Source organism: Monomorium pharaonis, chromosome 9 (assembly GCF_013373865.1).
Source record: "Monomorium pharaonis isolate MP-MQ-018 chromosome 9, ASM1337386v2, whole genome shotgun sequence".
Lineage (NCBI taxonomy): Eukaryota > Metazoa > Arthropoda > Insecta > Hymenoptera > Formicidae > Monomorium > Monomorium pharaonis.
In genome coordinates, this window is record NC_050475.1 from 17,719,523 (window position 1) to 17,746,210 (window position 26,688).

General features: G+C 39.8%; 1 protein-coding gene across 1 annotated transcript; it reads right to left on the reverse strand.

Annotated features, from left to right (window-relative positions):
• Positions 1–2,280: 2,280 nt before the first annotated feature.
• Positions 2,281–26,588, reverse strand: LOC105831529. The gene is made up of 3 exons (XM_012671716.3): positions 25,029–26,588; positions 14,960–15,208; positions 2,281–6,935 (listed from the first exon to the last, which is right to left on the reverse strand). Exons 1-3 carry the CDS (start codon positions 25,189–25,191, stop codon positions 5,188–5,190), a joined length of 2,160 nt encoding a protein of 719 aa, XP_012527170.1. The 5' UTR covers positions 25,192–26,588; the 3' UTR covers positions 2,281–5,187.
• Positions 26,589–26,688: the final 100 nt, after the last annotated feature.

A 26,688-nucleotide genomic window follows, 5' to 3' on the forward strand; every position in this document is an offset into this window, starting at 1 on the left:
GTTTTCGTCTCTCTCAAGTCCAACCTAGATAGCACACAATATTTATGATAAATAGTTATAAATATTTATTTCTATTTTTTTTTAATGTTATATAAATATTTTATACATATACATGAAGGAAAAATCTTTATTCAACATATTAAAATATAGACTAAATATTTTATATAATATTTATGGTAAATAAAAAATAAAGATTGTAAATATTTATAAATATTTTATCAACATTTTTATAATATTTATGATAAATTTTTATGATCTGTCAAATCTAAGGCCACAAAAATATTTATAAAATATTTTAATAAATATTTATAAAATATTCAAATAAATATTATAAATATTTTGTAAATATTTTATAAACATTATGTGCTGTCTGAGAAGTCTTTTCGATGAAAAACGATGATATCTCCGACGAACGCATACGGGACTGAAGCACACGAGGAACGACAACAAAAAAGATCCAAAGCTCAAAGTGATCCGTTCTAAGCCCTGTCCGAATGGCGCCCCCGGCACCAACACCCACCGAAACGTCATTGTCCGTGCGAAGAACCTCCACTTAACGGTCGCCGTCCATATAACGGTTTCTCTCTTCCCTCTTCCCCCGCCGTTCGCCATCGTTTTCTCCTCGGTAACATTATTGCGTAACCTCCTTTATGCATAAACACGGTGCCATTTTTTTAAATACAGCCAGCCTCGTACACCCGACGACATTACAACTACCAAGGGGGAGGGGGGAGGAAAGGGAGAAAGAAAACGCGTGCAGACCGCGCGGAGTTTTTACGTCAACGGGAACACGGAAGAGAAGGAAAAAATGTTAATCCGGCGAGACTTAAATCTTATCTTTTTTTTTTATCGGGAGCTTCAGGACAGCCGCGTCATTTGCGAACGAGTGGACCGCTCGTCGTTTACTCCTCCGTGCAATTAATTTTCGTTAATTCTCCCGGGAAACATCTCGGGATTTTTCACGCTTGTCCACAGCTCGCGGTCTAAGGATCGAGATGTGGAAAGCGTTTTGCCGGAGCGTGCGGCATAACAGACGGGGAGACTGTCTCGACGCGAAAATTTATTGCGGGCCGCACTGCTACGCAGCTGTGCCAACCGACACACAGTCATCGACGCGTATTTGTCGATGAGCGCATTGCACCCCGATCCGAGATCGTTATCGGCGCGCGCTTCGGGACGCATCAAAACAAAAAGGAAACCTCGTGGCCGAAGTTCACCCGTCGCGACGGAGGGACGAAGCGCGCGGAAACGCGCGCGCGCGTCAATATTTTTGGCCGCGGACTTTGACTCGGCGACAAAAGAGACAACAACGCGACTTTTTTTTTAGCGACGATCTCGCCACGCCGACGAAATTCCTGCCGCTTGCAATCGCGTGCCTAGCAGGCCTCGTCATCAGACTGCCAATAAACACAAACATTGCAACGACGTCACTCACACACACTTTCTCTCTCTCTCTCTCTCTCGAACGATCGACAATTATATCCGAGCCGACGTCGTAATTTCGATAACTTTTTTTCTCTCCCCCTCCCCCTCCCCCATCATCGACGATGTAAACAAGCTGACGAGAGGCACGCCCGCAAAAACGTAGTCGGGTCCCACGGTGCATTCTTTATTCGTCCTTCCTTCGATCTTGCTTTTTTTATTTCTCGTCCAAGGGGAAAAAGCGACGCACGCGGGGACAGATTAACGGCGTGGCGCGAAGCTGTCAGGAACGTCGAGGGACGTCATCATCCGCGACGGACAGGTGGCCTCGTCTCGCCGTGCACTTTTGAACAAACACGCCGGTGTTTACTGGACAGTACACGTCGTTGGTAAAAGCGTCGTCGTCGCCGTCGCAATGTCGCGGGATGGGTTGGGATACGAAAGGAGAGGAGGGCCTTCGGCATTCCAAAGTGAAAAATCCTCCACAGTTTTCCAGCGATCTCACTCGCAGCGCGATTTCCACGCGCAAAAAGACGAAGAGTCCACCGGTCGATTGCCGTGATCTTTCGCGTTTAGATCTATTGTCGGCAAATTGCGATGTTTTGTACGCGAGCTAAGAATAGTTTTTGCATTGTTAGATAAAAAAAAAAAGAAAAATATCTCTCACATGAGAATTATATAACATTCAAACTTCAGTGCCTCTTGGTTTCCGAGCTTAATATTTTATTTCATTTTTAACGAATATTATCTAATCATTTGCAAAAAAAAAAAATTTGCCGACTCCTGACTTAGGCAGTTTGTAAGCCGAGGTGTACAAATGTATCGGGAGCGGAGGGTGATATTTCAAATAAAAGCACATAGAAACAATGTTACATGTATTTCATAATCAACATATATATTTACGTTCCGAGCTGTATGACAATGCCTTTTAATTCGGAAAAGGGAAAAGTTCGTTGGACACCCTTCCCGTGAATATTTTGCGGGGCGCTCTTCGTTGCTCTGAAAGTCTTAAGATTACCTTATTTTAAGACTTATCACACTTTATATCACTGGGAGAAAAAAAATATTGAAATTTAAAACGTTAAAGTATTATAAACGTTAAAATTATCAATTTCACTCGACTAGGTTGAGTGTCCAATGGGATTTCCCTGATCTTCACTAAGTTGATAAACTTGCTTGGGGGATAAATCTCTTTAAGGTTAAACTGTAGTACTGCGGTCTAAATGTCGGGGTTACTTGGTAAAATCATAAACGCGCGCGCTGCGTTACTGCGTGATAAGACGATTCTGCGCGAAATCTGTTACAATGAGATCATAATCAACTGGCGCAAGAGTGCGCGGTATACGCCTTCTTTACGTCACTTTTCATCATTCAATCACGTCACCAACTGTCCGTCAAGTTTTAAGATTGATCGGTGATGAGTAAAGCTTACCGACCTCAGTTTTTCCTTTAACCGCTGCGTTTTTCTGCTTTGAGGATCCTCATTTCACAGTTTTCATGTTGAAATTTTTCTCCCTCTCCCCCCCCCCAAAAGAAAAAACGGAGCGGTGACAGTAATTTTACTCATCACCCAATGCTACTTACTGTATAAAATTACAATACGCGAGGATAGAAAAAAATATATAAATATATATTGTACAAGGTAATACTATCGTTACAAAATCCGCCGGATCTCCGCGTTACTTACAGACGCGATATTTACATTTAAATATTACATTCGTTATCGCTACACAGAGAGAAAGAGAAACGATTTCTTTGAATATTTTTTTTCTCTATTGGTTTGGATTTACTAATTTTATTTATTTTATTCAAACAGCATAATGTTATATAGAATATTATCTTCATTGACCAAAAAAGGTTTTTTTGAATTAAACAGTATTATTAATAATCAAATAATTGTATTTGATTTTTCAAATAAGCAATTTTGCTCAACAATTTCAACTATATATTTCTTAATAAATTACATCAAACATTTTAAGAAATCTTTCTCTCTGTGCAAAGACAATTCTGCCGTTATATAATTATTAATTAGAATTACAGATGATTACAGGCGATGAAGATCATTGTCAATAAAAACATTGGCAGTCTCTCTCTTATGAAAATATTATATTATATGTCTATTAGTTATATGCGCGAGCGTCGATTGATGACAATTCACCGTGTTCTTATTGAAAACCTGATAAGAAGCTACGCGCGTGTGTATCACACACGTGGTCGATATGCATAATAACAGTACGTGGCTCGCGGACTTTGTTTGTGCCGGTGCATCGCACTTGGTAGCACGTATAAAGAGAAAACCTCGTGGCTGATAATGCCAGAGATATTATCAACTTGACACATAGCGCATAATTTCGCGCGTCCTTCTACGCCGGTGCGTCTATTCACGCAAGAATGCCGTTCGATCGAAATCCATTACTCCGCGCGAGTTTGCGTCACGTTCAAAGAATGTCATTTTCGTAAAGGAAAATAATATGTTCCTTCTTAACTTTCAATAAGTTTAAACGTCATTTTTGCAAAGGCAAATAATGTTTCTTTTTAACTTTCAATAGGTTTAAATAAACTTTAACAGCATGATTTTTAACGCGAAAATTTTAATCGCGCGGAGAATGAAATTAATTAATTAATTCAAATCAATTGAGCTATGAAATATACAAATTGAGTTTTTTTTTTCTTTGTCTTTTGCAGTGGAGCCATAAATGAATTTAATGAATAATCGGCATCGTCAATAATCATAATCTCGTTCGAGAAAGAATCACGGTGTCGTCTCGAGCAGAACTCAAATGCGGATCATCGGTGGAAATCAAACAAGAGGCACTTACCAATCAGCATCAATGACGCCGCTCGTTCTCCTCGCGGAAAGAAAAACAATGATGCCGAATGAAGTGTGTATGATGACAGGATGGGATATGCATGATAAAATGGATATGTAAAGTGATACATCATGAATAACGAAGGCATATGTATCCATGTCATATACGTAGATTTTCGCGAATACACATATTTTTGCGAGTACAAAAATGCGAGCCAATGGCGATATAATATGTACAAATTATATAAAATGAAAATTACGTATATACAATACAAAACACACACGAATATACGAGTATATACAAAATGCACATCGGAGAGCGGTGAAATTAAATAAATTTAAAAGAGACTTCGGTTCTTTAATAGTCGAACGTAACTAATAGTCTGAAATATAAAGAGCTCAATCAGTAAATCGATCGTCGTTCAATTCGATAATAAAATTAACGAGTTCGAGACAAAGTATTAAAGTAATGTCAGATCGACAGCAGTCAGATAAAAGGCGTATAGTACATATAGCGGTAGAATAGACATAGCGTAGAGTATGAAAAGAGTACAAAGAGTGAAAAATAGAGCTTAGTAAAGTTTAAAGTCTCCGAAAAATGTTCGACTGCACGTTGTAAACTTCTCCGTTAATAACTGTCAATTACATCCGTGCTGCATGTTACGTCTGTGTTGTGTATTGTGTGCGTGATTATAATCGCATCCCTTATCACCAGAGGCGGAACGCACGTGAGGAACGTATTGCACTATATGTGTAATATCACAGATTTCACCCGTGGAACACTAGGAAAAAAAGAAGCGCGGTCCATCCCTATTTTTTATATAAGTTACTTCAACGACACGCGCTTCCCAACGTCGCGACATGATCTCACCGCGAATCCTTCTGTCAAATAAGTCTTTTTTTTTTTGTTACGTAAACGAGTCTTTTCTCGAGGTGGTGAGATCTTACTCTAAGTTTTATCTCCCAGACAAGAGACCCTGCCACTCGTACTGGGCTTTTCGCAACACCAGGTCCACGACAACACAGGCATCCTCGGCGGAGTCGTGCGTCTCTTCCTGTATCTTCCGGTTAAGCACCTTGCGCGCCAGAGTCTTGAGACCGTTGCGGTACGGCAGGCCGAGGTAGTGCGGGAACATCACGCTAGTATCGACGACGTTCTTGTGGATCAGGCGCAGTGCCCTGAGATCATTTCCGAGACCGTGGCCCATCAGAATAGTCTCGGCGTAGATAAAATTCAGTAGATCACTCTGCACCTGTAGAAGAGTCTTGGTGACGTTCAGCATGATTTCCTCCGTGATGCCACTGAATTTTGTGTTGTAGTCAATTATCTCAGAGCTGGGCTTAACGAATGTGTCGTACACGACATTGCCGTACAAATTGACGAGAGTCACTCTGGCGAGTTCCAAACCCTGCAGTGTGTAACACATCTCGCAATCCATCGCATAGATGCCGTAGTTATTGTCGTGTAGGAACATCGGGGACGGCATGGTATGCACGTAACCCGCGAGAGGCTCGTTAAGCCCGGGAAACAGGCCGGTCCATACGTGCGTCTTCCATTCGGCGCAGCCGTTCGAGGATTCGGCCTGGTTGCAGCACGTCCAATACCAGGTGTTGTTCGTGCGATGCCACAGCTTGCCACAGTGATAGGTGCAACGCTCCTTGATTATATGCCCGTTATTCGGATCGGCGTGGAAAATCTTTAAGCATCTGGCGCATGTTCTCTGCAGAAAGCTTGTGTTGCCGTCCACCCCGAATACTTTCTTGCTGTTTGGGCCCTTCTCGGTGTCAGAACCGTTCTCGTTGTCCCAGTTCCTTTCCTGGTTGAGTCTCTTCTTGTCCGAACACCTCTCGTCCTCGGAGCTCTTCTTGTTGTTCGAGCCGCCCTTTCTGTCGCAGCTCTTCTCGTGTTTGGAGCTCCTCTTGTCATCCGGACTTCTCTCGCTGCCGGAATGACTTCCACTGTCGTAGCTCCTTTCGCTTTCGGAACTCTTTCGGTCGTCCGGGCTTTTCTCACTGTCAGAATTGCTCTCGCTGTCGTAGCTCTTCTTGTCGTCCGAGCTCTTTTCGTTGTCGGAACTGCTTTCGCTGCTGCATCTTCTCTTAATTTCGTTGCTATTCTTGACGTCCAGGTTCTTCTCTTTGTCGGGACTGTTTTCATTGTCAAAGTTCTTCTCGTTATCGGACGAGCTCTCCTGTTCGGAATTGTCGGACGAGCTTGAATTGCTGGAGTGGCCGCTGTCATTCTCGATCTTGGGTCCGAAACATGGGCCCGACGGGTACAATACATTGTTTATCACCGCGTAGCCCGGATAGAAAAAGGACTCGGTTGGGTAACCATGCTCGTACAATTCCGTCGGTGACAGCTTGTAGTTATTTATCGCGGAAACCAAGTAGACAGGTACGTCGCTTACGTACATCGGTTGCTGCTGGCTCTCGTCCGGGACATCGTCATTGCTAGACGTGTCGCTGGTGAACACCTCGAGCGACGTAGGCTCCTCCGACACCTTGGAGTTTTGATAGGAAAACCCCCGACTCCTGCTCCTGGACGCTTTTCCTGTCTCTTTATCTTCACGACGTGCGGAACTCTGCACTTCTTCGCAGCCCACCTGCATCGACGACGTCTTCTTCTTGGACTCTGTTTTCTTATACATATGGTACTGCCCGGAGGACTGGACATGCTTTCTCGTCTCTCGCACGCTCTCATCTTTATTTCATAGGAACAAACAAACACACGTAAATTACTCTCCGCAGGCCTACATTGCTAAACAAGTCCACACACACACACGACACGCGCATGCAAATCTGACCCTTCTAGCTTTCTTTCTTTCTTTATTTAATGAAGAAATCTGTTAATGTTCAGAACAAATGGCTGGTACACAATGTAAAGAGAAGATAAGCAAATCGGATGTCTAAATAGTTCACGAAATTGTTTCCGAAAGAGATTGAAACCACGTTTAAGCGAGACCGTTCTCATTCTTTTTAAAAAGACAAACGGATAAGACTCCGCGCAATTTATTCATGTTATTTTAAGATAATAATCCGCGCGGCGCGTATACTTTTGTCGTTGAGGTCACGAAGAGGTTTTCGCTTTGTGCGTAGATTTTCGGTAAAAAAAAAAGTAAACGGTGCCGCGGGCGGCTGTGTCGCGTGCTCTTGACCCAAAAATTGCCTCGAGTTTTTTCGGCTCGCGGTGACGCGTTCATACAACGAGCAAGATAAAGATTAACGTAGTTTCGCTTATCGCGGAATGTATACGGGAAAAACATGTAGAATTTGACACGCGCGATATTATCAAAAAAAAAAAAAAATAAATAAACCGTCGCGCAGTAGAAGCACGTTCAGAAAATCCTTTGGAATCAGTCAGATCGCTCTCGCTTCAGCCAAAATAGCGACAATCACAACGGAAACAGTCCGGAGTGTGAAAGAACGAGTACAAAGGCGAACAAATAGGAAAGATTAAATAAGTTTGAACATTTCTTTTTTTCAAAACGTAAAAACTTTTTTGCAGTTCCCAGGAATATCGAGAACAAAAGATGGAATTAACGTGTCTTCAGAGGTCGACGACATACCTGGTAGACTGTTGTTTAGAGTTCGTGAAGACAAAGGCAACGGGGCCGAAGATACATCGGATAATAACCAGATACATAAAGTAGAGATAGAATAAACGTAGGATTAGGTAAAGTGGCAGATAAAACTGGAGAGAGGAGGGGGGAGGAAAAGGACAAAAAAAAAGAGAAACGTCACGTACGTGGCTCGTGCCGATCGTATTTCGTCCACGTGCTGTTGAATGCCTCGCTGAGCGGCACTCGCGACTTTGCGCCGCGCGATTCGTAGACGCGGCGATTCGCAGCGAGGCAGATCATAGTGAGGAACGGACATCCGAACGACTGCTGCTTTCGCGACGAGATGTATATTCGCGAGTGATTTCGGGAAGACGCGCGAGCGGCTTCGTCGCGAGACGGTGGCGCGTCGTCTCTTTGTTCGCGCTCGCGTTATCTTGTGCAAACGCGTGACGCACCACGATATTTCCATCCGAACGGTGGGGGGATCTTACTACCGCCGGATTTTACGAAAAGTACTGGCTTCCGTTTGCGAAAAAGAATGATCCGCAACTCGCGGCGGTGGCGCGCTCGAGGCGCGAAGAAGCTGCAAAGGAGGATCCTTCTTTTCTCTCTCTCTCTCTCGAAAGAGAGAAAGAGAGAGAGAGAGAACACTCGCTCCAGTAAACGATAGCTGCGATCACGTATGCGTCCGTGCCCGAAATAATGATAATACGGATATCGAGCATTCGATCGTATCACGAATTTTAGAAGCGAATGCTGTTACAACCAAAATCACTTGCTGATACTGATTTCTCTGATAGTAATAGTAAACACATAGTAACAGAAACACCAACCAGTAATACGATTATTGTTATGCTGTAAATGCCACTTATGTTCCGTGTGTTTCTCGATAAGTTAATATTTTAATTAAAATTCAAATCACTTTTTATCTCGCAAGTGCTATTGGATTCTATCCGTTTACCATCTGAACAAATGCACCTTGCGTTGTCCTTCGTTAGAACGCACATATAGCCACAGTATTTCTCATCGCAAAAATTTTTTTCGCGAAAGTTGTCTGGAAGTATGTACGGAAAATGTACGAAGAATTTGCAAATGTGCTTATGTCTAATGTTTCGCGAGATTTTATACCGTACAGCTTGCAGCTACACGGAGATAATTTTCTCTTAAAATTTATCTTTAAAATCTGGTAATTTTGGGATAATGTATGACCTCGAGAAATTTTATTATAAGTACTTTTTAGTAAAATTTACTACACTTTTAGTAAATTTTACTAAAAAGTATAATAAATTTTACTATACTTTTGATAAATTTAATTAAAAAGTGTAGTAAATTTCTCGAGGTCACACATTATCCCACAATTACCAGATTTTGAGGGTAAATTTTAAAAGAAAATTCTCTCAAATGATCGTGCGAATTCAACCAATAAAGCGTTGATTCAAAAATACTGAGACCTAACGGATGGAAAGTTGAATATATAAATGTCTTGCGTTAGCTTCCGTCAAAATTAGATCAAATGTTTTTATAGAAACCGTCCAATATAATCTAGATTTTACATGATTGATTACCATCCCGCTCACAAAGTCTAAATCATTAAAATCCTCACAATCAAGATACAAGTTGCATCTTTTGATCTTCGGTATGCAAGTCTGAGAAAATAGACACTAAAATTCATTACTTTTGCACTTCGATTTTTCGCAGTTGTCTTTGTCCTATTAATCGAATCCTATTAATGCAATCGTAATGCGAGTTGCAATGGTCTTTCAAACTAATGCAATCGTTATTTTTATACATGAATTGATTTTCTTTGCATCTCCCCCTTTCCGCGCAGTCTATCGTCTCGTCGTCACCGTTTGGACAATGTACAATTCCGTCGCAAATTTGCTCATTTGGTATACAGATATTGTGTTCGGTGCACTTATACTGGTTTTTAAGACATTCATTATGCAAAATACACATACGATTATCACCTGATAGCTCTAGGAGGACAAGTACAAATAAGTGAAGTGAAGGAAGGCAAACACACGTGTGAGCAATTTCCATTATTTTTCTGACAACCTTTTCTTGCAACATTTTCTTGCATATATCATCTTTATAGTTTGCACAGTTACTAAAAGTTCATGAATGCTTCGTGATCGATTCGTTTCGTATTTTATCCTAGAGACACACAATTTGGAAATTTTCTCCGATAAGAAATTCCTCGATAGAAAAACATAATCACGACTGAGATACAGGACGGCAGTGTTAAAAAAAAAAAACCTGCACAGGGGCCTTACGATCATCCTATATTTCATCGCGAAAATGCGAAGGACTTTCTTTAGTCGAGGGAGAAGCCACCTTCTGCAAACTCCTTTCGACAATCGTCTCGTCTCGAGCGGACACCTAATTCGATGCGATTATTTCATTCAATAGCCGTCATGATTCCCGCTAATCTTGCTTCGCGCTCTGATTGTTAACCGGGAGAGAAGTGAGAAATAATTCGCCGCGAGGGAGGGTGGGGGACAATTAAGGTTGTCTCTCGAGAATAGATATAACGACGGGAAAAGTAAACTCAACGAGGCGCTTACGCGCGACTTTCGCTAATTACCATTACCGACACACACACACACACGAGGAAAAAAATAAAGAAAAAGAACGTATATGTTACTTTTTGCCGGTCAGCCGCCTCGGTCACGTCCTCGCGATAAATTTGCATGACGTTCGCGCGTTTGGACACTCGTCGAGATAAAAATAGCGCGGTTGCATACGGTCGCTCGCTCGGTGTAGTGGCCGAAGGAGAAACATCTTGTGTAACAAGTACGCATGTACGACACAGATAATCCCTGTCCTCGCCAAATATCAGGTATTTGCCCCCCGAAAAAAATTCTCACTTAAAGTTTAAAAGTTATTTTTTTAATTATTTTATATTATTTGATCTCTACATGTGTGACTAAAAGAAGCGATGCGTTCCTTGCGGAGAAAGTATTAGATTGATGCTAAAGATCTGCGATTTTTCCATTAAAAAGTTTCCTATCGAAGAAAACTAAAAAGGTTTGGTTTAAATAAATTAAAAATGCTCATAAAGAAAGCCACGGGTAATTTTAAATAAGTTCCAGTTCTATTTAACAAACATGACAAATCTTTTGCATCAACCTGATAATAAAGATATTTGAATATCATTAAAAATGCATTCGAATATTCGGACTATTAAGCCTCGAAATTTTCAGAAATTCAACTAAATGTGCCAAATGTGCTGATTATTTGAATTATTTGGAAACATAGCAGTATAATCAATAAGCCCACATCTCGTGTATCGATCGATATGTCATCAGCTTCGTTTATTTCTCAGTGTTGTTTTTACTTTACTTGACTTCCTCGCACGACTTTAAAAAAAATCGAGAATTCGGGGATTCGTAAGTTTCCACCACAGATATCTCTTCGGCGTCATCCGAATCACGCGTGATCGGAATTGAGCCACGTGTCGACAAAAGCGCAGATTGCAACGTGCGGACGCGAGGACGACGCTGAAACGCTCCAAAAGTTTCGGTCGGCCTCGCACGAGCGGGATATCGGTAATTGAGGCTCGGCCAAGAGTCTTTCCAGTCTGCGTGCCCGAGAACGGAAAAGAGCCGTGGAGAGCCGCGGCGGCGCGAGAGCAACGGAAGGAGAGGAGACAGAGGCAGAGGCGGAGACGCTGCACGCAGAAGGGAAGAAGCGGACATAAAAGCGGGAATCGCTCGTTGCCCGGCTAACGGAATGCGGCACGACGGCGATATGTACCGTTGCGTCATTTAATAATAGAATCACTCCGCTTCTCTCTTCTTGCACCTTTCCTCCCTGCCCCCCCCCCCTCTCCCGTCTCTCTCTTTCATTAGTTCGAGGAAACTCGGTACCACTTTCCGGCGAAGCATGACTAAGTCGTTACCGACGCGGGAATCCTCGCGCGATTCCCGCGATAATTTCCGTCGAACGGGTTATGACGCGAAATGAGTGACGCCGACCGACAATTACGCGTCCAAGAGACGCTCCAATTAGAGTCTGACTAATGAGACACGTGCGATTGGCGCTGCCGCGGACGATAAATTAACGGCAGGCCGTTGGAATTCGTAGCTAATTTAATTACGGTCGATTACTCGATCGGGAAGCTGACTTATTATGCGGTCTGATTATTATACTTATTGACGCGTGACTTGTTATTATCTAGCTTACTTGGCGTACATATTTAGAGCGTATCTGTGTTTTGATGTACGGTTGGAGCGACGAGTCTGAGAGCTGGATAATCTCAGATAGCATCATCGTGATATTCTGTTAGAATCGCGTATCGATAAAATAATCAGTGTAATGTTGTACGTAAATGAATATGTATTATATAATACTACGTACTCTTTAAAAAATGGTTAATAAATACTATATAGGAAGAGCTGCTAATTTCATAATATTTACTCAAGACATTTTTTGTTACATTTTTTACTGACTTTGCATACAAGTTAAAAATTGTACTTTAATTAATGTTTAAAATACATACTATTTAACTTTTCGCCAAGAACAAATTTGTCCTGAGTCTTTTATACTAGTATAAAGAGATGCAATCAACTAGTCTTCTAAATCGTATTCTTTTTTTTGTTTCCAAAAGCATACCTTCCTTAAAAGTGAATACGAAATAAAATAAAGAAATATTCGAACTTGTAATAATAATACGATTAGTTAGTGAGAACTCATGTTTAACGCATTCGCTTATCACATTTAGCTAATCACATATTGAGATCAGATACATTTATTATTTTATAACTATATGTACAAATAATTATATAGTTATAAAATATTAAGTAATATGATAAATAAATGATAAAAAATAAACATGAGTTATCAAATCAGTATAATTTAAGAAATCTTGTGTAATATATGATTTATAAAAAATATTAACTTTATAATAATTGGTTTCATAATCTTTATTAATTAAAATGTTACTAAAATTGTTCAGAAATAAACTGTCGTCCCAGTTCTCTCAACTTTGACGTAGATTCTAGACTTTGCTCTTTTTCTTGTAAAAGCGGCGCAATTATTCCCAACATTGAGATATTGTTAACCAAGCTTGTTGAATTTTCTATGCCCGCGCGATCGCGTTTCCTCACACAAAGATAAATAAAATATACCTAATAGTCGCGTTACGTCGCACCGAATTATGCCTGACCTACCACACAGAATCGACTCGACTTTCTCGTGATTCAATTAATTCAATTAATTCATTCGCGCGGCGTTGCACATTTTATTCGCATTTTATTCGACCGAAACGACAAAAAGTTAAAAGAAAATAAGTAATGAGCACACATTCAGGTTATTCAACACCGTCTTCACTTTCACGTGACGATCAGTTTTTTTAACCTGTCAAATAAATCTTAACCGCGAAATAAAATTTCCAATCTATTCGCGTGCATCTGAACTGAATTATTTAGTTTAGAAGAGTGATCGGCATCAATCGCAACTTTCGGTCCTCTTTTCGTGACGAGCGTGTGTCCGCTATCCTCATCTTATCGCTCGCGTTTCAACAATGAGGCTATCAGATGACAATGTTGCGTGATTAAGGCGCGTGATTGAGGCATGCGTTGCTCTAAGCGATACCATGCATACAACGGACTCGATTGGAGTCTGACATTTTTTCGGCACGACCGAAACGCCATACTTGCACCATATATCTCGCAGCTTATTGCTTGAGGGTTGGGTTGGTAGGCGTCGACACAAAAATCAGACCGAAAGTTGCCTTTGACACACCCACTGATTTAGACGAATCGATTTAGAAGCCCAAAGAGCAGAAGAAAGCTCGCAACAGGTTCAAAGGAGATCACGCATCGTTGATATGCGCATCTAATCATGTCTTATTAAAGTTGAACGCTTTAGAAGACAAAAGAAAAGAGAATGCACGCCAAGATAACAAAATTTTGCACTGATAAGTCATCACGCATCTCATCGACGACCGACACAAATTATTTGCATTTTTCCCCCGGACATAACAGGACGAAATCCAACAGAATTGTTATCTAAATCGATATCTCGTATCTGGGCGCTATTAGACCTTTTCTCCGCAATATAGTAATTTTTCTTATCTATATTTAGCGGCATGGTATCTAACTCTAAACTTCATAATTTACTCTGTAAAATATTTCGGCTACTCATATTGCCCAGACTTGTAATACAACATTGTCAGTTTACGCAGTTAAAATATTTATATTTAATCCCTTGTAAGACGTCGGGATTTGTAGTATTGACTGAAGATATATAACAGTGTTCCTCCACAGTAATCCGATTAGATTTATTCGTACAGAAAAAAAAAACGGTGGAGCGAATTTGCAAAGAAATTTGTTACAAATGATAAAATATACGTACATAAAAGAATTATAGATCGATTCATCGATCGATTCTAAATTATGGGAAGTTTGTAAAGTGGGAAGTGTGGCTTATAAATCAGCTAAGAAAGAAAGAAAGAGAAGGGCGATACTATGCCGCTAGTATCTACATACGAGCTAGTTAGTCTACATATGAGACAGAATATGTCTCGCCGCATATAAAAATGGATTGTTTGATTTGCAAGTTTAAACCGTTAATCGCGCGTTAATTTATTGTGTCCTTGCGTTGTGTGGATTGTTACATTAACAAATCGGCGTGAATTAAAAATAGAAGATAGTTTTCTCCTGCTATAACGTAACTCTTATGGTGACACTTCGTATTCTATAACCCTTTCTCTATGTTTCAAGATTTTTCTTATACATATTCAAACTTTAAAATAATCTAACTCTAAAAATAATTAAATTCAGAGATTCTTTGAGTAATTGTAATGGTCAGTTAATTATACAAGTAACGAAATCGTGAATTAAATTTCCATTATCGGCACTTGAATAGAAACAAACATTGCAATTAAAAAAAAAAATTAATTTATTATCTGCTTTTATGTCAAAAAGTAATATAGCATTTATCGGCGAAAACAGCCAACATTAATGTAAACTAAGCGATACAGATTCCCTCAAAGCAAATTCATCGCTTATCAGTTTTCAAATGACACTATGAATGTCGCAGATAATTTTTATAATACAACATCCTCCAAATGTACTCAATAAATGTCACCAATTAGAGTTATGCGAGCGAGGAGAATAAACGTTCTTTTTCTAAAAAAAAATTTTTTTTTTGGAGTACGTACCATCGGCACAACTCGCGAGATATCTGCCATTGCTGGAGAAGTCCATATCGTTTACAAGGCCGGTGTGTCCCTTCAGCGTACCCATCATCCAAGGGTGAACCCGTTCTTGTTGCGCCTCTCGACGTTTCTTGTTTTTCGCGCGCTTATTACCGAACTCACGTGGTTGTGTCGGTACTGGTGGCGTTGATGGTTCGTACATGGACGAGTTTGATGCTGAACCGACTTCATTTGGATCGACATAATACGTCGCTGTAATAAAGCAAAATGCAAGCGATTAATACTCCAGGATGAGGTCGATGCTCCGAATCCGAGCGAATTGCGATCCCGCAACTTCAGCTCGGAACTTACGAGCGCGTGTTGTAAGAATAAGTAGAAATTATTGTTGAAGTCAATAGTTATTCGTATCATCGAGTAATATGAGTCATTAGACAAAATAAATAGATGTTATAGACATTTATCAAATACAAAACACACGCACGCACGTATATTTTTTTCAAAAAAAAAATATATATATATATATTCTCTAAAATAAATTTATTTCATGATAACTAATAGTCACTGAATCATTAACTCGAATAATGATTTAAGTAAATACAATACTTAAGGTTCACATTTTCTTTCACTCTGTAGTTTTACACGATTCACAGGCAAAATTTTTTTAATATAATAAAATAAGGTATTTTGACGTTACCATAGGGGATGACCCTTTGAATGCTAAAACAAGACGCCTGATTTGTAGCGAGAACACTTGGGACTCCAAAATTTAATGAATGCCACACGTAATAATTATACGAGTATTCCATGTTTAATGTACATGATGTGTTTCGCGTAATATGCTTAACTCTGCTAAAAACCATTGCTCGTGCTAGTAGTACTGTTCGCTACGAAATTCGAATAGGAACTGAAATTTTGAAAACGGACATCTATTGTCTAAGATGTCTGGGAGGAGCCTAAAAACGTAAAACCTATAGGAAACTTAAACTTATAGTAACTCAGGTAAAAGTAACCTTCCGAAAAGTCGGCAACCAAATCTTTTATCCTTTTTAGTAATCCAGTGAATCGCACAATGCACCATTGAAATTGAAGTCATGAATCACATACTTAGAGAAAGTTATATTTTAAATAAATATGTTATAAAAATGTAATGCCAATATAAAAACTTCAAACAAATAATATTCACTTGTTTGATATAAATAAGTTATATTTAAATAGTACTACGCATATATAAACATTTACTTGTGAATTATCAAAATTATAAATATTTCAATTTTAAAAGAATCAAAGCATATAATTATACGTCAAATTTTCTGTTACGCCTACATAGCAATGCTAATTTCTCGATGATGTAATCGTACGTATAATGATTGCGTCGCGTACGTGTGCATTACGCATGATATTCTTTTCAATATTATTCATCGGTAACATCAGGAAATAAAATATTCTGCTATAAAGGAACAATATGTAAAATGCATACATTTACCACTTGCCCATTGCATCATCTATAATTATCTAGAATTAAAAGACGTTTAATAGATATCATAAAGATAATATTTAATTTTCGAGTGTATACTAATGGACATTGCAATTTCGTCACACAAAAATATGTTTTTATATTATAAAATAAGAAATATGGATGATTATATAAAGCCCTTGCGCAGCTTTAAACTTTTATAATCTTTCATGTTACGATCTATACATAACAAAATTAATCTGTTAAAAGTATTATAATTACAACCTGTAGATATGTAAAGATCAGACTATTTTATAACTATTTTACAACGTGTATTACGCCGTCTCGTAATTTTATAAAATCATTATAGCAATCGAATCGTTATGTTAGAATCAGTTTTATCATCTCATAATATTATTTTATAATCACAAAGATAGACGCGCGATGGAAATTGCTTCATTCTATATTCGTTATGCTTATCGTAATCTTGTCCATATTTTTTATTAAAAACGTGTTAGTTCACCTTTACGTAGTAATATATTATAAAATGTAAAAAGATGTAGAAGGGAGAAAATAATAAAAATATTTGTCGTACTGCGTAAAAATAAAACTACTTAAAAACATATATCGCCATATGCACCATCGATTATCAAGTTATGCAACTGCAGTCGCGATCGCGTAAAATCATAGGTCTCTATAAATATCGGAGTATAATAAATACTATTACTTTTCGTATGATAAAGACAATCACTATTTGTGCAAATCGGTATTCCAACTTCATCGATGTTTTTCATCGTCATATTTGTTAGATGATTTATATACTTTGCGATGTGTTTGTTGGATAAATATTCCAAAAATAGAATCGCCTTTGATAGAGAAAAACTTGAATTATTTAAATAAAAAAATGTTTAAAAAAGAATGCACGCAACGCGACGCACATCTCGCAATTACGAAAGAAATATGAGCGATCAAGAATTAATATTTCTCTCCATCTCTTTGAACAATTCTTTTCTTGCGAATAATGCCGCTTATGTGTACACGTGGAAAAGAGATTCCGAGTTATGAAAATCGCACGGAATCCGGGAAATTTTCCATCGCATGAAATTCTGCAAATTTTCCATCGCATAGAAAGAAAGATCGCATCAAAGATATTTTCTATTGCCTCGAAGCTGAAAATATTTTGTATTTTCGCGATTTGTCTCTTCATGCAATATTACATGCACAGACATCTGAAAACAGCGTCGCTTTAATTACAAATTATTAAGTAAATTTATTTTTAATGTCATTACATTTAATTTTAATTCTTCGCAAATATTTTCGGAAATTAAGATCCAGATTAAGAAAAATGGAATAATGGATTGATCAATAATTTTTAAACAGTACAGTTTGATAAATACAAAAAATATTATCAAAATCAGTGATCAATATTAGACCAATAGATGCATCTTCAACTTGATATTTATATCGACGTTTATTTTCTCGGATTTTTAGAAGAGCCGCACGTACGTACTTTTGTCACGGGGATGATCAAAACCGAATTTTCCATGACAATTTAACAATGGTTAGTAATTTATATCCCTAACAATAAGCCAGAGAACGCAAATCATGTTGCAAACGATAAAAAGCGAATAATAAACGTCAATGAAAATAAAGCAATCTGACATCTGAAACGACGCCGACGAGTGTCGCCAATTGGAAAACAAAACCTTTGGCAACCAAAAGAGAAAACACTTAATCCGTGGTTACTAGGGGACCTCCCGCTAAGTTTACAAGTATTAATCTAGAGTAAAAAAAAATTTATTGGCCCTCTTTTGCTTTCTATAAATTATCTCTTTGAGTTTACGTTTTTTGTCATCATTTCAAACTTTAAAATAAATACATTTTTTTCAAAACCCATTATTTAATTTTTATTTGAACAAAAGACCTTCGGATATGTTTACTTAAATTTTTCAGACAAAATTTCGAATAGCTGGCAAATAGTGAATGATTTTCTACGTGGGAAGTCCAATAAATCCCGTTTGACCATTATGAAATTATTCGAAGGTGGGACTACAACGGATTAATAAGAAATATTTTTTCTGTTGACACAAACAACTGTACCACGTTGACAGGCATTTCACAAGGAGGAAAAGAAAAAAAGAAAAAATGCGATTTTCAAAAGTTTTTCCCATCACAGGATTATTAGTCGAGCTAATTTTACTTTCATTTTTGATTACACAAGTAAAATAAATTCTCAAATACAATGAAAATCTAGAAAGAAAAATATTTATTCTAAAAGAAAATTCCTACATCCATATAACTTGCAGTGAGCAATCCATATCGCGAAGAAATCTGTTCTGAAATTATAAAACTCTTAGATTGAAAATTAAATTTACGCAAAATGTGTGCATTAATCATCTTGCTCGTGTTCTGCAATGACATTTGGAACACGCCGCCTGGTCATTAAAGAAGCTTATCCAATATTTGTCATATTACATAATGGTGTATTGTGTTACATGTCATATTTATGAAAAATTTTTCAATTATTATTTAGAAATTTTTAATCGCATAGAATTGATGATCGACCTGTCTCCTTTTTATTATACATTTTTTATTGAATGTCGCCTTGTTTTTTTTTCTTCTTTTAATGCAATGGCGCTTTATCCTGCATTTCAAATATAATCTCTATAAGAAGCTTACATTTCTCTGTAATATTTTCTTTCAGTTAACATTCCAAGCATAATGTTTAACGATAAATTTAATACAGGCAATCGCAAAAACACGTAATTTAAATAACCGTCCTTGCAATTTTGTTTCCCTGTCTATTATTTTATCTCGAAGTCAGCTTTACAATGTTTGACGCTTACGGTGGTTCTTTCGAAAATATAAAAATTAATATTATTAATCGCAACGTGACGACGGAAGACAGCAGAGAAAAAGAAAACGTGGCGAGAAAACTCATTAACCAAGTACCACACGATATAAGGGTATACGTATACGTGCATATCGCGGTTGTGCGATCATAAAGCGTGATTATTCGAGGTCGCACGAGGCGAGCGAGGACTTGCCATCGCGTCAAGCAAGGTCGCGCTCCGAAATTTTAACAACGGGAACACCGCGCGCCGCTTATGCATTCCACCCACGTGGTCCTTTCATTACACTATGTCCCTGAACGTTCCTCTCGTCGCCGCCGCTGCCACCGCCGTCTCAGATTCACGTGCACGCACGCGATACGTCCACGTATGCGTACGCAATTTATTTATATCGTCGCGAACATTAAGCGCACGCTACGGTGCCGGCTTCCTCTCCTCACCCCTTCCTCCCTTCCCCCGATGCATCGTTCGAGCGATCGGCCTCTTGGTTTTAACAAACGGGCTGTTCAAAAGTCCTTAATATAAATATTCTTCTTTTTATTTATATATACATAGGAATATAATAGCAAGAAATATAAATTACTTACAATATTGTGAATAGTGTTTTAAAAAAGTTATTATATACCTGCTATAGAAAATTTTATGTAGACTACACAAAAAATCAGGATACGTGAAAAGCTTAGTAGTATAATATATGTCGTATATATTATAAAGAGAATGGAGAATAAGAAATTGTCTGTCATTTTTCCTTCCTTCTTTTCTCTTTTTTAAGATTTATAAAGAAGCTTATTTATTAAAAAGTGAAATTTCTTTAGGAGAAAAATCGAAATGAAAATAGCTAATCGTATATAAAAAAGATTATAAAAATGGTTTGATCCATTAAAAACCGAGAAAATAGAATATAGAAGTAGTGAAATATAGTGGATATAACAATAACCGTTTTTACAAAACGGTTCTTTCTCGTAGTAATTAATCATTTAGTCAACATTCGCTTGTTCTAAATAACTGTGTCATGTCAAAGGTACATCTTTTAACCATAGAAAATGCTATTTTTCAGCCGCTTAGTGTCATAAATCAAGATAAGAATAGAAGTTTATTTTCAAAAATGTCTAAAGTATTCTATTCGTGAAAGAGTACCTTTCATGTCCTTTTTAAAAGACAATTTTCATCATTAATATAGTTCTCAAAAAAGTTTGATGTTGGGTTTTTCCGGGTTTCTCTCTGGATGCCGACAAGCCACATAGCTACCGAATGCGGCCTTCATTTCTGCCCTTCAATTCGAATAAGGAAATCAGATGAGAGGTACATTCAAGCAGTCAGTAAAATCGCGATGACGCGATACCGGCACTCATTTTATAATATATAGTGGTTTCATAATTGCGGCACGACTGCCTTAGAGACTTCAGATAGATAATTAATTCAAACACCTGTTGCAAGTACAAGAAAAAATTTTGCCTGTACATTCTGCGAATGTCAAAGCCGTGTGTGCGATTACAATTATATAATTGTAACGTGATAAAAATGTTATGTCATGCAATAAAATGAAAAAATATGCTACAATGTGCATGATATGAACATTACGAAATCATATTTTGCACACGCAATCACTGCTTAATCTCAAGGGTGTCCCAAAATTCATGCTTATATAGATTTTATTTCTTTCTTTGTAGGATTCATAAAAAAAACATTTTACGTGCTACAGATAAAAACTATAATAGAAACTGGATCGAAGAAAAATCCGTAAATTTCTGGTAAATTCCTTGAAAAAAGTAATCTCACAAAAAATTTCTCATATTTTCAATTGTTTTTTAACACAAAATTTCTTGTCAATATAATCCAAAGTAAAGAATCTAAAATGCTCAAAACTATATGTGTATATATATCATTTTTAACTTATATATAAAACTAAAATTTTAATATAAAGTAAATTAAAATTAAGTAAATATAATATAAAAAAATATATAAATTATATAAAAAATAAACATAATAAAATTAAAATTAAATATACTATATGTTTTTCCTTAATATATTTTTTTAATGCTTTTTGTCTTACGCTCCCCCGCTAGAAAGATGCGTGAGTATTATCTCTTCAATCACCTTTATCTTTTTCCTTCGAACGATTCGATACACGTGTAACAGGCCTTTCTCTTTACCGTTTGAAGAAATGAAAGAAAATCATCGCGAGACACACAATGTCACCCCTTCTCTTTTCTCTGCACGTTTCGCATTCGATTTAAAGTACGCCGTTCCTTACTGCGCATCATTTCATTCGTGAGCTAGTATCGTTATAATTATCATAAGTCTCATTGTTCGTGCCAAGTACCGAAGTCTCATTGTTCGTGCGTAATAACCGCGCGTGCGTCCGAACGATAAAAAAATGAAAGAAACCAGACGTAAAAATAAGACGTAACGATAAATAACGCATGCCGTTTGTTTCATTCAAGGGCAACGTTCAAGGGCAAAGATCAATAAACTACAGCACGTGAACTTTTGCATGAATAAACAGAATGACTTAAATAAAAAAGTTGTTTTAAAATTCATATTCCGTCATATTATATACCTACAAGCAGTTACATAACATTCTTGCTCTACTCTTTTCTTGGCAAAGTCTAAGAGTATTTAAGTTTTTTAGAGGCTTGTTGAGCTTTTCAAAAGTTTTTTTTTCTGGCAGCGGTTCCCTCGAAAGCAGATGCAGAATTTTCGATTAATGTTAATTTCATTACGATAAACACAGCGAGTTGTTATTGTGCCAAATGCGCTGACGACGTATCTTCGCGATGTAACGTTTCATTCATAAATTTGAATCGCTCAAAAATTTTTCAGAACTACAATTTTCCAATGTCCAATTTAGCTTTTTCATTCCGGCATTGTTTAAGAAAATAAATATATCCATTTGTATTTACGATGAATACTTTGTTTATCTGAGATTTTTAATATGTGCTATCAAAAGATATGTTAGATGCACTTGTACAAGACTAAAAGGAACCTATACCTATTCACAGAGAAGATAAAAAAAAAGATAATGCCATTTTATTACATAACTCCAAGCCATATGGCTACAATAGGAACAAGAGGGTTAAGAAATTATTCTCAAGAGCCATATTTTCATATATAATTATAAAATGCTATAAAATAATATCAGTAATACCATAATGAAAAAATAGCTCTTATTTATTTTTGCGGTTGTTACTTATATAAAAAAAAATATTCCCATGATAAATCTCCGTTAAAATCTGAAATAATTAAGCTGTTTTAAACAAACGTGTCGGTCAAATTTCAGTTCTCTCGAAAAAGCTTAAGATACAAAAAAATATTAGATGTTTTCATGGGGTTTTGACATGGGGAACCATGGGGAACGAGATCGGATGTGGAGACACAACAAATCAACGACGCGGATGCGACAAATTGCTGCGCGCGTGCCCCCGAGTTTGACACCTCCATTCTATTTTTAGATTTGGAGCCTAGGTTCCAAAGAATCTAAATGCAACTGTGCAGCGTCTAAATGCAACTGTGAGTCGTGCTTCTGAACGACGCGGTGACGCTACCGCCACAGCACCGTGCTGGCTGGTGTCGATGCGAAACGCACGCAGACACGCGTGTAACAGCCATGTCCGCGCGGTCTTTCCGCTCGCAATCGTCGCTCGCGCGTGCGACATCGTCACGCAAATTTTGCGCCCGCGCGCGCGCGCTAACGGGACCGAAGACGCCTCTCGGTTAACGGAAACGATGATCGCGCGCGTTTATCGAAACGCGGGAAGGTGCCCCTGCGACTTCCATCGCTTATTTACAAATAAAATAAAATAAAAAAAAAAATACCGGAGATAAAGAGATAAACGGAACACGCGCTAAGCTGAATCGCGGGGACTAACGGGAAACCGGCGGCGTCGCGAATCGAACGATGCGCGGCCGGACGCCGTTGCCAGAGAACTTTATCGAGAAAAGACTTTATCGTTCCTGCGGCAGCGCGTCGTCCGAGCGTGGCGATTTCATCTTTTCTTTATGACACGAGGAAGCTCTCGTCGTTTCCTCTAACGCTTCTTTGATTGACGAGCGACCGTCTAATCGTCACGGATCGGAACAAGTGGTTTTTTTTTGCGGATCGGCACGAATTCGACACCTGCGACACACGTGTCGAACACCTTAGCACACACAGGCTAATCCTCTAGGTTCTGTCTTAGTTTGGACAGAGACATTTTTCCGACATTCGGAAACGCTAGTGAAAAGAAAGCAGTCTATTTATTCCCTTTTTTCCTTTTTCTCTTTCAAGTTTCGACAATGCCATTCAAAATTATATTCTTGCATGTATAAAAAATTTAATCTTCTTAAAAAAGATTAATATATTAAAGTTTAAAATTCAATTAAATATTATATTTCTGTAATTCAATAGGAGGTCATCCCAATACACATCACGGTTAATAATTCTTGAAAGCTAAAAATAAAATTTTAAAAAATTGGCTCTTTGTTTCTTTCATTTATCTAAATAGAACATGTTTTAATATAGAGGGCAAAATATAGAGTGCAAATGTTTAATTTCCGGAAAAAAAAAAGAAAGTGCCGCTCTAGAAGGTTTATATATATGCACAAATGTTAACAATCTTCCTCTGCGAAGTCTATTCGATTAATGTTGTGCCGCTCTAAAAGACATTAATTAATTTCAAGTAACCGAAATGACAATTCGTATAAAACATGAATATATCAAATTTATTTTATATCCTCCAAAAAGTATTTATAATTGAATGGATGTTCAAGATCTACTATCAGTTCCGCAAGATTAAATCGGACGTATTGGATATTGAGGACTAAAAATTAGAATTCGATCGATCAAAGTAAAACGGATTAAAACTAACATCATCGGGCGAATTCTAATTTTCCGTTCACAATTCTCAATCTCCAATGCATAGTCTGATACGAGCTATCCCCCCCCCCTCCTCCTCCTCTGCTTCTCTCTCCGATAATCAATCAACACGTCCGAGCAAACTTGCCGGAAAAGCAAACACAAACATAACGCAGGTACGTGTACCTGGCTTGCGATTATATGTATAAAATCCATTCGATTACGGCAATAAAGCTATGAGAGTAGAATGAATTGTTTTTAGCGAAGACCGAGAGTAAAGTTTATTCTACAGTGGCAGTAAGCAGTAAGCAGTACGGAGTGATGAACGAAATGTGAATTGCCCATCTCGTTAATCCCGGTCTTTACTTCACTAGAGAACACTTTGCTCTCTACTGCCGCGGCCTCGAAGGTATAAAAAGTATAGCGATAAATACGGAAAGACATCATGTGGCTCACATCTGCTTTCGTTTTTATTCTTTTATTGCTCCTAACTTTCTTTCATTTTTCCCTCGATACAACCGTAAACCTTTCCTCGCGGTTTCTTATGGCGAAGCTTTATCGTCAATATTTTGCTCGAGTAAAAGTTTACGCTCTTATTTCAGGGAGAGAGAGGCCGAGGATATAATGGTACGCGATTCACCACAGGAAGAGGACGGTTTCGAAAACGCGTAGAGATGGGCGCGCGAGGAACGAATCGTAAACCGCGGACGGCCGAGAAGGAAGAAACGTGGCCGAGATGAGCGAGTCAGCAGCCGCCCGGAACGTGCGGCGCCAGTGTCGGGGTATTTGATAACAAAAACAGGACGGCTTTCTCGCGGTAGCGTGCGTGCGTACGCAGCGAGGGGCGAGGAAGAAGCGGGGGGGGAGGGGAGAGGGGGAGGAAGGCGACAACGATAAGAGACGCTACTAACTTGAAGGGAAGAAAACGCTTACTTTTCTGCGAGTCCTGGCGCGTGCGTGACCGCCGGTTCAAGGCGTAGCAGATGACGAGGATGACGATCCCGCCGGCGATCAACGTGACCAACAGCATGATCAGGCCGGGCGCGCTTGTGCTTCCCAGCACGCCGCCAGTCGGGCACGTTGTCGCGTTCTCCATCTTCGGGGCGAAGGCGCGCGCGCGACTTAGCCGGCGGCACTTGTCGTCGCGACGATGTCACCGCACACGCGTGACATACAACAAACGAACGCGCGACGGAGGGCACACACCCGCGCGTAGAGCAGTCCTGTGCACGAAGAGCGAGCGCGTGCGTGTGTACGCGTGCATGCGCGCGCGCGCGCGCGCGGACCCGAGCACGTGCTGGAGTGCGGGAAAGAGTCGCGGAAAAGAGCCGCTCTCGGAGGGCAGCCCACGCGACGGAAACGACGAAGACGATGACGACGGGCGAGAGTTAGGGTACGTGCGTGCGCAAACGGGTGCGTGTGCGCGCAACGGTTATGTCCCGCGTCCGCGGTAGCCGCGTGTATACGCGTACGTTACGTGTGCGCGAGCCGGCGAGTGGATGGATGGACGGACGGACGGACGGGCGCACGGACTTCGTGCGTTCCGAAAGGCAACGTAACTTGAACGCGAATGGAGAGAGAGAGAGCGTGGAGCGCGTACGTCTCGTAGATCGCCAAAACAGCTGCCGGGCGGCTCGGTCACGTGACCGGAGCAGGAGTCACACTATGGAGTGCGCGCGCCATTGGTTTTCGTGTCTTCCGACGACGACGACGACAAACGAGGAGATTGTTCCGACGACGGTTTAACAAATCGCCGGATGTAACGGCGACCAATCGCGCGGCGACGGTCCTTCCCTCTCCGTTGTGGTTGTTCGGTGTGCAGCAGTCCAGGGTTCAGCCGCTGCCCGCCGCGCCGTCAACGCGTTGCCCGCGCGTCGTCGCGCGGGAAATTCGAAGGGCCGTGGTCTCGCCGTGCAGCAGCAGCAGCAGCCTTCTTCCGACACGATAGTTGTACGCGGTGATGGTACGCGCGCGCGATCGCATCCTTCGCCGTTCACGGGCACGTCCACTCGGTTGTACCGTCCGCACGGAGTCCGCCGTGACGATGACGACGACGACAATGACAATGGCAATCGTTCGACGCTCGCGACCCGATTACCGTCCTCGCGCGCGCTGCCGGGGGGGCCCACGCTGCTGCGTCCCGTTGCTGCTCCGTCGGCGTCGCGTCGACATAAGAGTGCCGTTGCCGTCGGTCACCATGCCACGGCGCGGTGACCACTCGCGAAACGTTGGCATTCGATCTCTCCTCCGTGATGTGCACTCGCGCCGACACGATGAGAGCTAACCTCTATATAGCTTTTACCCCCTTTTTTACTTTTCCTACGAGTAGTCTTTCTTCAAGACAAATATCGTACCGCGACTTACGTAAGCGACTGCGACGATGATGCGCGCGCGCGCGCGCGTGGACTCGGGGGCCGTGTAATAAACCGACTGACGCGATCCTCTCCTCCCGCGAAACGACGTGGCGCGTGTTTGCCGCGGCGAGTCATCGCGCGCCGGTATATACCGCTTCGCGGAACAGCGCGCTCCCGAGACGCCCACCGTCCCTCCCAACCCCACCCCCCTCCCTTTCCCACCCCCCTCTCGTCGCTCG

What these genes read in the sequence shown, in the direction of transcription:
- LOC105831529 (XM_012671716.3), bottom strand. Translation starts at nt 25,191, where the DNA reads ATGGAGAACGCGACAACGTGCCCGACTGGCGGCGTGCTGGGAAGCACA. An exon ending in GCGCCAGGACTCGCAGAAAA is followed by an intron (nt 15,209 to 25,028) that starts GTAAGCGTTTTC and finishes GCTTTATTACAG; the next exon opens with CGACGTATTATGTCGATCCA. An exon ending in TCTCGCGAGTTGTGCCGATG is followed by an intron (nt 6,936 to 14,959) that starts GTACGTACTCCA and finishes TATGAAATAAAG; the next exon opens with ATGAGAGCGTGCGAGAGACG.